The sequence below is a fragment of the Erigeron canadensis genome, chromosome 9 (assembly GCF_010389155.1).
Source record: "Erigeron canadensis isolate Cc75 chromosome 9, C_canadensis_v1, whole genome shotgun sequence".
Taxonomy (NCBI): Eukaryota; Viridiplantae; Streptophyta; class Magnoliopsida; order Asterales; family Asteraceae; genus Erigeron; species Erigeron canadensis.
In genome coordinates this window covers 4,194,070-4,206,723 of record NC_057769.1, presented here as the reverse complement: position 1 = coordinate 4,206,723, position 12,654 = coordinate 4,194,070, and the positions used below count along the sequence as shown (strand labels likewise).

Sequence of the window (12,654 nt, the reverse complement as noted above, 5' to 3'; positions counted from 1 at the left end):
TTTGTGATTGAAAGTAAATTTTACTTAGATATATGAAATACGAAGTAGACCATAGGCCCATGATAAGCAATATTTATGTAACTATTAAAATAGTGGACGACTGACGAACTAACCTCCATGAATGAAGACACCCGATCGACCCGATTCTTGAACTGAAAACCAGTCTAATGATGGATTTGTTTATGTTGGCTTTTGTTTCATGAAAAATATTCAAAATATAATAGTACTATAGCTTAATGGTTGAACACCAACTTTACATGCTGAAGGTCTCAAATTCGAAACATGAGAAAAACATTTAAAAGAATTTCACAAATAGTAGATTGAACCATAACTTTTACCCCAAGAGGCAGCTTCTACCAAGTGGTTTATAGTTACCTCAACTGGCAGATACATTTTTGGTTTCTCTATATTTTTTTGGGTTTGATTCTCTATAATGATAAGTCTTTTGAGTTTTTTTTCCCCCTTGAATCAGCTGTAATATCTTGTAGTTTACATATGGTAGTTTAGAGTATGTACAAGGTATACTATTGTATGATGAGGTAGTAATGTCAAATACAGACCAACCGTTAAAATAAAATTGGTTTTCCACATTGGCTTTTTCTAGAAAGACAGTAAGATCATATGCCATTGATCTATATGGAAAAAACCTCAAAAGACCTAATCATGTTTTTAACCCCAATCTGTCAATAAAACTCGCATGCCCCTACACGGCGGCCACACTAGGCCGTCAGTATTTGCCAGTGGATCGCTCTTAAAGCAATTAAGTTAAACTGGGGTTATTGGTTAATTAATAATGTACCTCAAAGTCCATCAATTCAATGGTTTAGCCTTTAAACATTTTGTATGGCTTAATCTTTCTAACGTTGAGTAAGTTGTTGTCTTTTAAGGTTAAATAGTACAACTGGTATAAAATTTTAACATTAAATTAATAAATTTCAGTGTAAACCCACTCATTAGGCTCAAAAGTACCAGTGTACGTATCTGAGTTAAATACGAGTAATTAATTAACTTTTATAGGACTTACAATTAAAAAAAAAGTAATGGGGAAACCTTATCACCGGTACCACAATTGGATACTCATCGACTCATCTCGTATGAGTCATTTGATGCCGGTATAATACTTTCATCATGATTCCATACTAGATTTTATACCCATGTCAAATAGACGAGTTTTACAACATTGTTAATATAATATGTAGTATATGGAACAAAAAAAAACTTATATGTTAAATGTAAAAAAGAATTGAGATCTTCAAATGTAAATACTAAATGTTAAATTATATCAAGGCTGGCTGGTGTAGCAGAGTTTCTTTTATAAAAAACTCTTCTAAATAAGCAATATCTTAACCTTGATTACACAACTGACCGAGTTCTCATTGATGTCTTGCAAAAAAATAAATTATTTTCGTTAGCCATGGTTATTAAGAATAATAAAAGGTACATCTAGTTTGTGGGGTTTTTAATGATTTCACGTGTTGTGATATTATTTGTAAGGTTTAGTTTATATAAGAATATTTTGTATCCTAAATATAGTTTGATTCTAATTATTAAAATAATTATCATAATTATAATCTAATTACAATTACTAATAACAACAATATTAAAATTAGTTTGATTATAATTAATAATATAAAATAAAACATTAATATAAATATTAATTCGTATTAAACCAAATGTTATAACCTTTCTACTTTTTAGCTATATTTTGTTATTAAATAGACATTATGCAATAAAACATTAATTATTTTTAAATTGCGTTAAAATGTAAATGGGTGATGGAAAACCAAAAAATATAAACTAATTTAGACAAGTGTTGATTTATTAATTTTGAAAAAATTAAGTGTTTAGATTGGTTGATTGAAGTCTGTTGTCTTTGAAAAAAGTTTGAACCATATTTTCTAATCTATTAATTTTAATTATAACACATACAAAATCTATTTCAGGATCAAATTAAACTTTTTGATTGGATGTAAATGATTAGGGTGATACTATATTTTCTATAAAAAAATAAAAATAATATAAATAAATATAAAGTATTTAATAAGATATTGAAAGTCAATATATAATTTTGAAAAGTTGAAAGTCTTTTGGTGTTATCAATATTTTAATATTGAGTTCATATATCTTGTTGCAATTAAAGTCGAGGTTTACGTAATAAGTTAGGATTTATTTAAGTATTTATAGTTATCTAAATTATATTAGTTATAATTAATAGTTATAAAGTAAATTAATTTATTTATGAAACACATGTAATTTAGGAGTAGAAATAAAATAAAATGCCCTAAAAAAAAAGGTTGAATGGTACAACATTTTGCATACGTCGTTATCGAGTCAAAAATATACTAGTATTTGAATCGAAATCGGAATCGAATTTCTTTTACTATATATAGAATTTAACAAAGTAATTGTTGCATATGAAAAATATTTAGTGATAATGCAGACGGCCAATTAGCATCCACTTGTGACTTGTTCAAGTAAACATTAAACTAACTTGGCTTAGTCGCATTTGAGTAATTTTATCTGAAACTTGGTGGACGATTTCATGCTTGTTATGAATTCCCTTTCAAGGCTTCATACTAATCCAATACATGGTCAATGAAAATGCATGGTTTATACCTCGACATTTGAGTATAAACTTTATACTATATATAAGAGCAACTAGTGTATATGTCTCATATATATAGTGACGGAAGTTTTTTACTCATTCTAGGAGGTTATACTATATAAAGCTCGGAAAATCTTCGCCCGGACTATAAAAATTTGTTGCATTTGTTCCTATTGGGGAGGCTTGGCAAATTACGTTTAAATACAATCTTACTTCTGATAATTTAACTCAAGGAATACATATTCTTTGAAATACGTAAGGAAATTATATAAAAACTTATTTTGCGTAAGCTACCGATCGATTCATCACCTATATATATATATATATATCCTTTTCTTACACCTTTTTAACATATTCGCTTTACTTAATTGGTATGTTATGTGACAATTCATCAATTTAAAAGGTTTAAAGTTCAAATAATACGATAGACATTGATAAATATATATGTGATAGAGTATATGTTTACTTTTTTAAAAAAAATAAAAATAAAAAAAAAAACAATTTAGCTAGTCTTTAAAGGTTGGTGTGTTTTTAAAATTGATAAGAGTTTATAAGAATTTATGGGAGTTTTGTCTTACAGAGTTGAGCTCGCATCATTTAAAATTCTAGTTGAAGTCGTATAGTTATTATATTCATTATATTTAATTATTTATATTTCAATTTATTTTTTCGCAAGAGTTTTTGTTCATATGTTTTTTATAATTCTATTTTTTCTCCAGTTAAGATCTAAATAAACTCCATGATACATATAAACTTAATCAAGTTGTCAATATGAGATTAGGCTATTTAGTGATGCTTTTAGTGATCTCTTGGAGTAAAAATCAATTAAGTTTTTATTCTTAACATGGATTAGCTTATTTGAGGTAGTTTAAGACTTATAAAAACAGTTTGTACACCAATATATTTATTTTATGTACTAAATGCCATTACCACCAAACATGGCCTAGTGTATAACATGCAACAAAAACAAGTGGCACGTGACAAACAACATGTTAGAAGGAACAAGACGTACGTATAGCCATAGCCAATTATATATAAACAAAAAACATATAGTCAAATCCAACATAAACAAACATGTAAAAAAAACACCCACACACAAATGAAACATCTCAGAAATTCATAATTCTTTTCTTGTACAAAACAAATATTCAGATATATATATATATCCTTCTGTAACTAAAACCCACATTCTCTGGAATCGGTCACTTTTTATATTTATTTAATCTTTATAGTTCAAACTTGTTACCATATTTATAGGCTTTTTTGTTTTCCTTAAAAACAATCTTTTCTTATACTTTTTATAAAACTGTGTTTCCATATATATAGGCCGGTTTTTGTGTAGTGGACTATAAATTTGGGACTAATACAATTATACTTTTTTTGCAAACTTTGAAGAAATGGAAAGATTTCGGAAAAAGAATGGGTTTAAGGAGCAGTTGGTGATGGTTTTTGTTGTCATATTAATGTTTGATTATGGTTTTAGTGTTGGATGGTCTCTTAACATAGAAGGTGTGTGACTTTTTTTGTGATAAGTTTTTTTGGACTTGAAATTTGGTTTTGGTTTAGGTTTTAGGATTTATGTATGGTTTTGTGGTTTTTGCAGGGTTGGGGTTGTTGAAGTTTCGAGAAGGGATTGAGAAGGATCCTTTTGGGGCTTTATCGAGCTGGAACGATGATGGTGAAGGTTCCGATTTGGGTCATTGTTCTTGGTTTGGCGTCGAGTGTTTGGATGGAATAGTTGTTGCATTGTAAGTTTTTTTTTTTTTTTCCTTCAATTTGTTACACATTGAATTATGTTTATATGGGGTTAGGATCAAGTAAGAATTGAATATTCGTGGGAAGCCCCAAAAATAAATCTAAATTCGTCACTTTTGTAAAGCTGACGGTGAATCAGCTTTACAAAAGTGAATATGTTTATTTTATATGCTTGTTTCGAATATTTATTATTTTGCTTCTTATTTGATCCCAATTCGGTTCATTATAGTAATTATGATAATGATAATAATTATGATTTTTTACTGTAAATAGTATCATTTTAGTCCATGCAGATTCTTGTTGTAAAGATGCTAAATATGTTAAAATGATAGGAATTTAAGAGATCTATGCCTTGAAGGAACACTTGCACCAGATCTTGGAAAGCTAACAAATGTAAAATCCATGTGAGTATTAAGGTTCCTAATTAAAACTGCATTAATCACTAATCATGTTTTGATTTCTGATGATTATATTTTGTATGCTATATGGACAGTATTTTACGTAACAATTCTTTTTACGGAACAATTCCTCATGAAATCGGAGATTTAGAGGAGTTGGAAGTGTTGGATTTGGGATTCAATAACTTCACTGGGCCATTCCCATCTGATCTTGGCAATAACTTAGCCTTATCGATTCTGTAAGCTGTAAATTTGAATGTTGATTATGTGAAATGTCCATAAGCTGCGTGCTAACTTGGTTTATGTTACAATTACTGATGCAGTTTATTGGACAATAATAATTTTCTTGAAACAATTTCCCCCGAGGTAAACAATCTAAAGACGCAGTCTGAGTTTCAAGTAGATGAGAATCAGCTTACGAACTCTCACTGTGATTGTAGTTGTAATTGCAGGTAAAGTTTAATTTTAGTACTTTAGAATCAAGCTTTCTACTTTCTGACTCCAAATCTGATGCGTAAGAAAACCCATATCAAATCTTGAATCAAAGACATTAATTTTTGTTGTCTTTGTTTCTTTTAGAAATGTTATCCATGGAAGTGCTAAAGAGAGAAAGCTATTACAAAATTTACCTTCATCATTACCATCAGGTTTACCGATATCATCTATATCGATGCCACCATCCAGCATATCAGAATCTCCTTCACCGTCACCAACTTCAGCTCCATCACCATCTCCAATGCTTCCACCACTTGCAGTTTTCCCAACTCCACCAGCTGCTTCCCTAGTACCCGAGGTTGATCCTTTAGCTCCTTCACCTGGATCAATTCCGAGCTTCAGGAGTCACAGATCAAAACATCACAGGGTTCTAATATGGTCTGGGGTCATTGGAGGTTCTGTGTTTATATTTCTTTCAGGATTAATAGTTCTCTTCTTGAAAAGAAATAAAGTAGTTACTGTTAAACCATGGGCTACCGGTTTAAGTGGGCAGCTCCAGAAAGCATTCACAACAGGTCATTTATTTCTTTCTTCTTTCTTTTCACTTTTATTCATTCTATCTCTTGTATGCATGCTGATACATATATAGTGTCTGAATTCAGGTGTTCCGAGTCTCCAAAGGCCAGAACTTGTAACAGCATGTGAAGACTTTAGTAATATAATTGGGTCTATGTCAGATGGCACTGTGTACAAAGGGACTCTTTCAAGTGGGGTTGAGATAGCTGTGACATCCACTGCAATAACGTCGTCTAAAGATTGGACAAAGAAGCTTGAAACCCAGTTCAGAAACAAGGTTAGATACCTAGTTATACATAAACCATGCTTAGTTCAAATTGCATATAAATGGAATGTAATTTCAGTACTATTAATATCAACTTTTAAGGACAGAGGTTATAAGTTTATAATTAAATGAGGGTTGCACTTAGTGGATAGAGGTCATAGTGGTAGCGGTCCCTGCTTGATTATAAACTTGTAACTCAAGCAGTTAGGCCCTTAAACGTTGATACTGAATATATGTTTTCGAAACAGAAAACAACTAAAATTATGCTTTTTACCTATAATTTTCATTTTTCCCTACTTATCAAACATATTATTTTCAGGTCGCCTGTTTGCTCATACTTGTTTGTCTTAGATTCAAAATAACTTTTTGGATTTTTTTTATACAGATAGAAATGTTGTCAAAGGTGAATCACAAGAACTTTGTGAATCTAATTGGATATTGTGAAGAACAAAAACCTTTCACAAGAATGATGGTTTTTGAGTATGCTCCAAATGGAACTCTCTTTGAGCATCTCCACAGTAAGTTCTGTTTACATTCTATGGTGGTTTCCAAGGTCAACTTGTTGACCTTTTCTTGATTAAGTTTTGCAATAGACTATATAATCTATTAGTATAAATTAAGACCCTTTATAATTTAGTGCATTGTCAGATAAAAATTCTGATAATTAGTTTATGGTCAACTATTTGACTTTTTCATCAACTTCATTAGATTTGTAGGTCAATCATGCATGCTAGCCAATAATTTAGAGAATCATTAAGCCCCTTTAAGCTGCATAGCATCAATGTTCAAGAATAATATTTGAAGGGATAGCTGTCTTGTGATTTTTAAAAATTTATACATTTTTCAGATCTGATGACAACTGGTATACATCTAAACACATGCCATTGAAAGGATTAGGTAGTGATTCATAATCATTGGGAATTTACTCTTGAACAGAGTTGGCAAACTAGATGGGTCTTATGTTGGGTAACACCGTAACGGGTCAAAACATGTAAGGTTTCTAGGTGTTGGCTTGGCCTAGAAATCACTTATTTATATTTTATAATCTTATTTATAGATACTTAGTGCATCATGTATGATCACAGAAATTATATAACTTAATTGTAATTTGCGTTCTCGAATAAAAGAATTTATGAGATTATATGCGGAAAAGATAGATTTTGGGCGACTCATTTTTGTTTACCCTGGCTGTTTTATTTTTACCCATTTGGATTAATCAATGCGATTTGTAATCTACTGATGGACATGTATTACTGTTGATTATCCAGTTAAAGAAGCTGAACATCTGGATTGGTCAATGCGATTACGTCTAGCTATGGGAATGGCATACTGCCTCGAGTACCTGCACCAACTTAACCCACCCATCTCCCACAATAACCTGCAATCGTCATCTATATATCTAACTGAAGACTATGCGGCCAAAATCTCAGATTTCAGCTTCTGGGATGCTTCAAAAACAGGACCGAAAAAAGCTGAGCTTTTGGAGAGCCCACCTTCTACTCCACAAAGCAATGTCTACAGCTTTGGCATAATCTTATTTGAATTGATCACTGGTAAGATGCCTAATGGTTCTTCTAAAAACTGGGTGTCAGATTTCTTGAAAAGTGAACACCCCGTAGCGAACCTAGTGGACCCAACTTTAAGTTCCTTTGAGATTGAGATATTTAAAGGGATCCTTGAAGTGGTCAAAATCTGTGTTCTTTCTGACCCAAATCAAAGACCAACAATGAGAGAGGTCACAGTTAGGTTGAAGGAGCTCACTGATGTTGCACCTGAAGGCGCAATACCTAGAAGTTCTCCACTTTGGTGGGCTGAACTCGAGATCTTATCATCAACAGAGTCGAACTAAAGATTGTAACAATTCAGCTTGTATATACTTCTACACCGAGTGCTTTGTACAGTCAATAAGTATTGATTTGTTCGTTTTAAACCTCTTAATTGCATGATACCCAGAGAGTCGGTAGTCTCGACCCATTTTCTAATGAATAGGAGGATTTTGGCAATATTTTATCGTTCAGGTTATGTTATTAATCCCTAACAGGTTAAATTTGTAATACAGTAGAAGTAGAAAGAAAGTGTAAACGGGAAATGGGTCAGAATTAGTCCAATCTATATTTTAGTGCATAAAACCTCCTAAGTGATTCTCTATCGATTGTTTGATCATATTGCAGCAATTTAATACAACAATATAAAAGCCTTAACGAATATACATGCTTGTTTTGACCCCGAACCTGCTTTGACTCGAATAACCCGCCCATTTTGCTACATCTACCCAAAAGAAACAGGAGTGAAATATGTATAGCGTTTGCCCTGATATACAGAAGCTTTCATCATTCAAGAATTTATGAACAAACAATGACTTCACAACTTACAACACGACTCTGGGGGCCATAAGTGAGAAATTCCAACTCTCTCTTTTGAACCTGGTCAACTTCTTGTAACATGTTCCTCGGATCATACCCTATGAACTCCTTGATTCTGATTTTCTTGTTCTTTCATATCTGTTACACGATCTGCCTCTGGAAGTCCCTCCTTTCATACATAGTGGCCACAAAGCTGTGGCGGTAAACCAATGGAGGGCTCTTCATTTCCTCTTTAGACGATGAACGAAAAAGGCACATATATGGGTTCCATGAGAAGTGTAAATCTAACTCATATACACTCAACAGCTAGTTTTTGTGTTCGATGATAGAGCTCAAGAGTCTCCTTGTGATTGGGATCCAAACAGAGTGCTGCCTCACAATCCCGAAGGGCTAAATTATAGTCACTCATTGACTCATAAAACGCTGCTCTGAGATGAAGCATTTGTAGCTCAGGTTTGAAAGATATAGCTTTCGTGAGTTCTTCAACAGCTTCGCTTTCTTTTTGTTCATCCATCAACACTACTTGGATAAATTTTAATAAATTAATAATGTGAACTGCACATTTCAGAAATAAGTAGCGAGAGAACCAAATACAATTTTATGTGCATAAAATATAATCAGACAATTGGTTGAAATAAAACGTGCTATAGAAAATAGTGTTCGGATAAGCTTATGTTTTTTGAAGTCGTAAGAATCAGATAATTAGATATTTGACTAGGTCATTATTTGTTCATCTCAATAACAATTGCCAAATAATCTGGATATCGAAATTACTTTCTAAGTTGCATATTTGGGTTTAGAAGAAGTACCTGCGGCTCTATATCTGTATGGGTAAGTTCTGAGAGGATCTAGCTGGGTAGCCATACATAGATCACTAGTAGCATTTTCACGGTCACAATATTCTGACCGTTTTTCGTACGCAGATGCACTATTTTCGGCCTTCTCTATGAGTTTTGTCATTTCATCATATGCAGCTTTTCTTTCTTCTATTAGGGAATATACACGCGCCAACCCTTGATGAGCTCTTGTATGCTTTATATCGAGTGCATTTACATAACAATCTGCAGCAAGATCATGCTTCCCACAATCCACGTATATGCTTCCTAGATTATTTAATGCCTACAACAACCCAAAAAAACACATCTGTACCCGTTTTCTTACGTCTTTAATTACTGGTTCGTTCAGAGGTGGCAATTTCAATAAATTTACCAAGGAATGAATGAATTTGGTTGTGTTTCATCTAAACCAGGACAAATGTTAAAAAACTAGTTGAAAGGGAATGGACCAAACAGGATGAAACCCAAAGTTTATGTTTGATGTATAAAGCCTCTTGATCATTTTATTTAAGAATTTTGATTATTTCTGACCAACCAAAATTGGGCCATAACCGAGCCCTTATTGACACATTACCCATCCAGAATGACCAGCTCAACCTGACACTCTGGTTCCTTATATGTCACTTACTTGTCCTTTACGAAGTCCATCTGAAGGGCATCCGAGAGCATCAATAAGAAGTTGTATAACATAAGAAGAAGAATCTGCATCCAAAGATGCATCTGCTAGTGTATATGCTTTAAGGAAATAAGCTTCAAATGATCTCTGGATAGAAATAGACTCTTCTGCTTTAGCTAAAGCTTCTTCACGATAACCAGTGTCATATAAGATCCACCCTTCATAGACAAGTCTTTCATGATTCGTTGTTGAAAGATTTCTAGCTAATCTCAAGCTGCGCATAGCCGCCTTTTGGCAGTTTAATCTGTGTCCAATACGTAAATTTTTTTAATAGATCCTAGAGTTAAATATGACAAATGATAACAGTTTAAGAGAGCGTTTGGGTCTGTGTTTGAAACGGGCTATCTGATTCTTGCCAATTCAGAATATTCGGTATATGATTATCTCATCATTATATAGCAGTCATACACTCACTTTTGGATCATCAATTTCATGCCAACAAAACTGATTGTCTAAAAAGCTACCTAATTTACCCGTATGTTTAACCTACTATAGTATACTTTTACTCACATCTCACTCACAAGAACTTCCACTTTTTTCACAACCAAACACTACTTTCTACAGCCTGTTACGATTCAAACTATTCATACTCACATACTAACTTTTATAATGAGCATCCAAGAAAAAAATATACAAACACATTTAAAGAACTTTGGCCATGGTGTTTACCTTAAAAGAAGTAAAGACTGCCTGAACCTCAAAACACTCTTCCCGGGCTCATGAGCCATCATCTGATGTACAATTGCAAGCGAGCCAATATCATCTATACAAGACCACCGATCATAAAGCTGTAACCAGCAATCAGCAGGACTCCATTTTTGCATCTTTTGACTCAAGACCTCTACCAAGTAGTCACCTCTCATCTTACCATGAAACATCATGTAATAAGGCTCCAAACTTAGCAATGCTCGAATATCCCTCACAGCAGATGGATAATCCTCAAGAACAAGGTAAAACCATGCTCGTAATTCAAGGCAATCAGGAGACACCTTAAATCGGATTATCTTATTGATTTCTTGAATAGCTTCATTGACCATATTCTTGTTCACCAATGATATAGCTCGGTATTTATAGGGGTATGCAAGTGTAGGATCTAGTTTAGTAGCTTCTTCCAAATCTAGTATCTTTTTACTTCCAAGATTGTATAAAGATCTTTCTTGATGCATCCATCCATTCGGTTTACACTCTGATAAAATCTTATTGATTAGATCACGTGCTAGATACGTCTTTCCTTGTTTATACATCACTCTAGCAACACCCGTTGCAGAATAAGTGTGACCCATCTCAAATGCTGTCTCGAAACAACTTTGGGCTTCTTTATATTCTTCCCTTTCGAATAACAAAACACCCAACTGATGAAATGCAAGTATTTTCTGCCATTTTTCAGTTGCACAATCGACTAATCTTTCAAACAACATAACTGCAGTCGATGATGTCATCTTTTCCTCCATCGCCACTTGACTAAGAAAATAATACAGCAAAAACGATGCATGACCAACCATACTTAACTTCTCCATAGCTTCAACACTACAAAACAAGCTTAAAACTTTCGTATTATTCAAAGAACTCGGAAGCTCCCTTAACACAACCTGTAAGCAAGAAGCAACAAGAAGACTTGCATTGTATTCAAACCCATACTCTATAAAAATCAACGCTTCATCAACACTAGATACCAACGACGCCAAATAAACCTCACAAGCGGATTTCATTTCCTCACAACAAAACTTCTGCGAAAACGACAAAATCTCCAAAACTATACTCGGAGAAACAAAGTCTAACTTTTTCGTCCTGCTAAAAACCTCCACACCTCTCATTCCTTCCAACGATATCCCAATCCATGAAAAATCAATACTTTCCTTTCCAGATTCCACAAAACTACCATATAACAAAGTATTCAACGGGCTAGATAACAAACCTATTTTTCGCCTAACGCAATTAACCACATCATTTCCAATCCAAAATCCAACAATCTCAATATCATCATCAAACCCACAATTATCACTATTAACAACTAAACAATTATCACTATTACCTTCTACATTATCTCTACAAACACAACTACAATAGCCCGAAACCAAACTAGATTTCGGGCATTCAACAAACTTACCAATACAATCCAAACACGAAACACCGACAAGATCGTCTTCTCGTCTATCATACCGTAACCAAGCAGACAAAACAACCTTATAATGTACAACCAAAGCATGTTCTCTAGCACATTGTAAGCTCTTTCTACTCAACTTAGGATCACCCAACGCGCCCATAAGCGCGTGTTGTTCCAAATACAACATACAACATTCAATATCCGACCCACAACACAAACTAACCCTTTTGTAAAGATTTGAAAACGAGTCAACAAAGTCAACGGGGTGTAAAAAAGCACTAATCTTTGGCTCAATTAGCTCAAAATAAGGTAACCCATATGGAAGATTACAAGATTTACTTACATTTTCGAGATGGGTCTGAAACGGTGTCGTTTCATCAAGATTTGATGAAGAAGAAGAAAGAATGGAGTTTATTGTCAAAGCATGAACTTGGGCCGGTTTTTTTGACCGGTTTAGACCGCCGGTTTTTAAGTTGGATGTAAATTGATGAATCAACTTCATGACCCTTGATGATCTTGGTGATTGTTGATCATCGTTTTGATGAGTGCAAGTTGAAATGGAGGACATTGGTGTGTTTTTTTGATTGAAATGAAAACACACAGTATTGTGTGTGTGTGTGTTTTTTCTTGTGAATGTATAC

At 33.3% G+C, this 12,654-nt stretch overlaps 2 protein-coding genes across 2 annotated transcripts; one reads left to right on the top strand and one right to left on the bottom strand.

Annotated features, from left to right (window-relative positions):
• The first annotated feature begins 3,696 nt into the window (after positions 1-3,696).
• LOC122583801 (inactive receptor-like serine/threonine-protein kinase At2g40270) lies at positions 3,697-7,964 on the top strand. Its single transcript, XM_043756175.1, has 9 exons — positions 3,697-4,114; positions 4,209-4,353; positions 4,693-4,764; positions 4,854-4,997; positions 5,082-5,210; positions 5,338-5,768; positions 5,856-6,046; positions 6,420-6,552; positions 7,303-7,964. Exons 1-9 carry the CDS (start codon positions 4,003-4,005, stop codon positions 7,881-7,883), a joined length of 1,938 nt encoding a protein of 645 aa, XP_043612110.1. The 5' UTR covers positions 3,697-4,002; the 3' UTR covers positions 7,884-7,964.
• Positions 7,965-8,189: 225 nt separating this feature from the next.
• LOC122583800 (ethylene-overproduction protein 1) lies at positions 8,190-12,654 on the bottom strand. The gene is made up of 4 exons (XM_043756174.1): positions 10,579-12,654; positions 9,862-10,153; positions 9,207-9,516; positions 8,190-8,916 (listed from the first exon to the last, which is right to left on the bottom strand). Exons 1-4 carry the CDS (start codon positions 12,579-12,581, stop codon positions 8,687-8,689), a joined length of 2,835 nt encoding a protein of 944 aa, XP_043612109.1. The 5' UTR covers positions 12,582-12,654; the 3' UTR covers positions 8,190-8,686.

What these genes read in the sequence shown, in the direction of transcription:
- LOC122583801 (XM_043756175.1), top strand. Translation starts at nt 4,003, where the DNA reads ATGGAAAGATTTCGGAAAAAGAATGGGTTTAAGGAGCAGTTGGTGATG. An exon ending in ATGGTCTCTTAACATAGAAG is followed by an intron (nt 4,115 to 4,208) that starts GTGTGTGACTTT and finishes TGGTTTTTGCAG; the next exon opens with GGTTGGGGTTGTTGAAGTTT. An exon ending in AAACCCAGTTCAGAAACAAG is followed by an intron (nt 6,047 to 6,419) that starts GTTAGATACCTA and finishes TTTTTTATACAG; the next exon opens with ATAGAAATGTTGTCAAAGGT.
- LOC122583800 (XM_043756174.1), bottom strand. Translation starts at nt 12,581, where the DNA reads ATGTCCTCCATTTCAACTTGCACTCATCAAAACGATGATCAACAATCA. An exon ending in CAGTCTTTACTTCTTTTAAG is followed by an intron (nt 10,154 to 10,578) that starts GTAAACACCATG and finishes TATTGGACACAG; the next exon opens with ATTAAACTGCCAAAAGGCGG. An exon ending in ATGGACTTCGTAAAGGACAA is followed by an intron (nt 9,517 to 9,861) that starts GTAAGTGACATA and finishes GGGTTGTTGTAG; the next exon opens with GCATTAAATAATCTAGGAAG.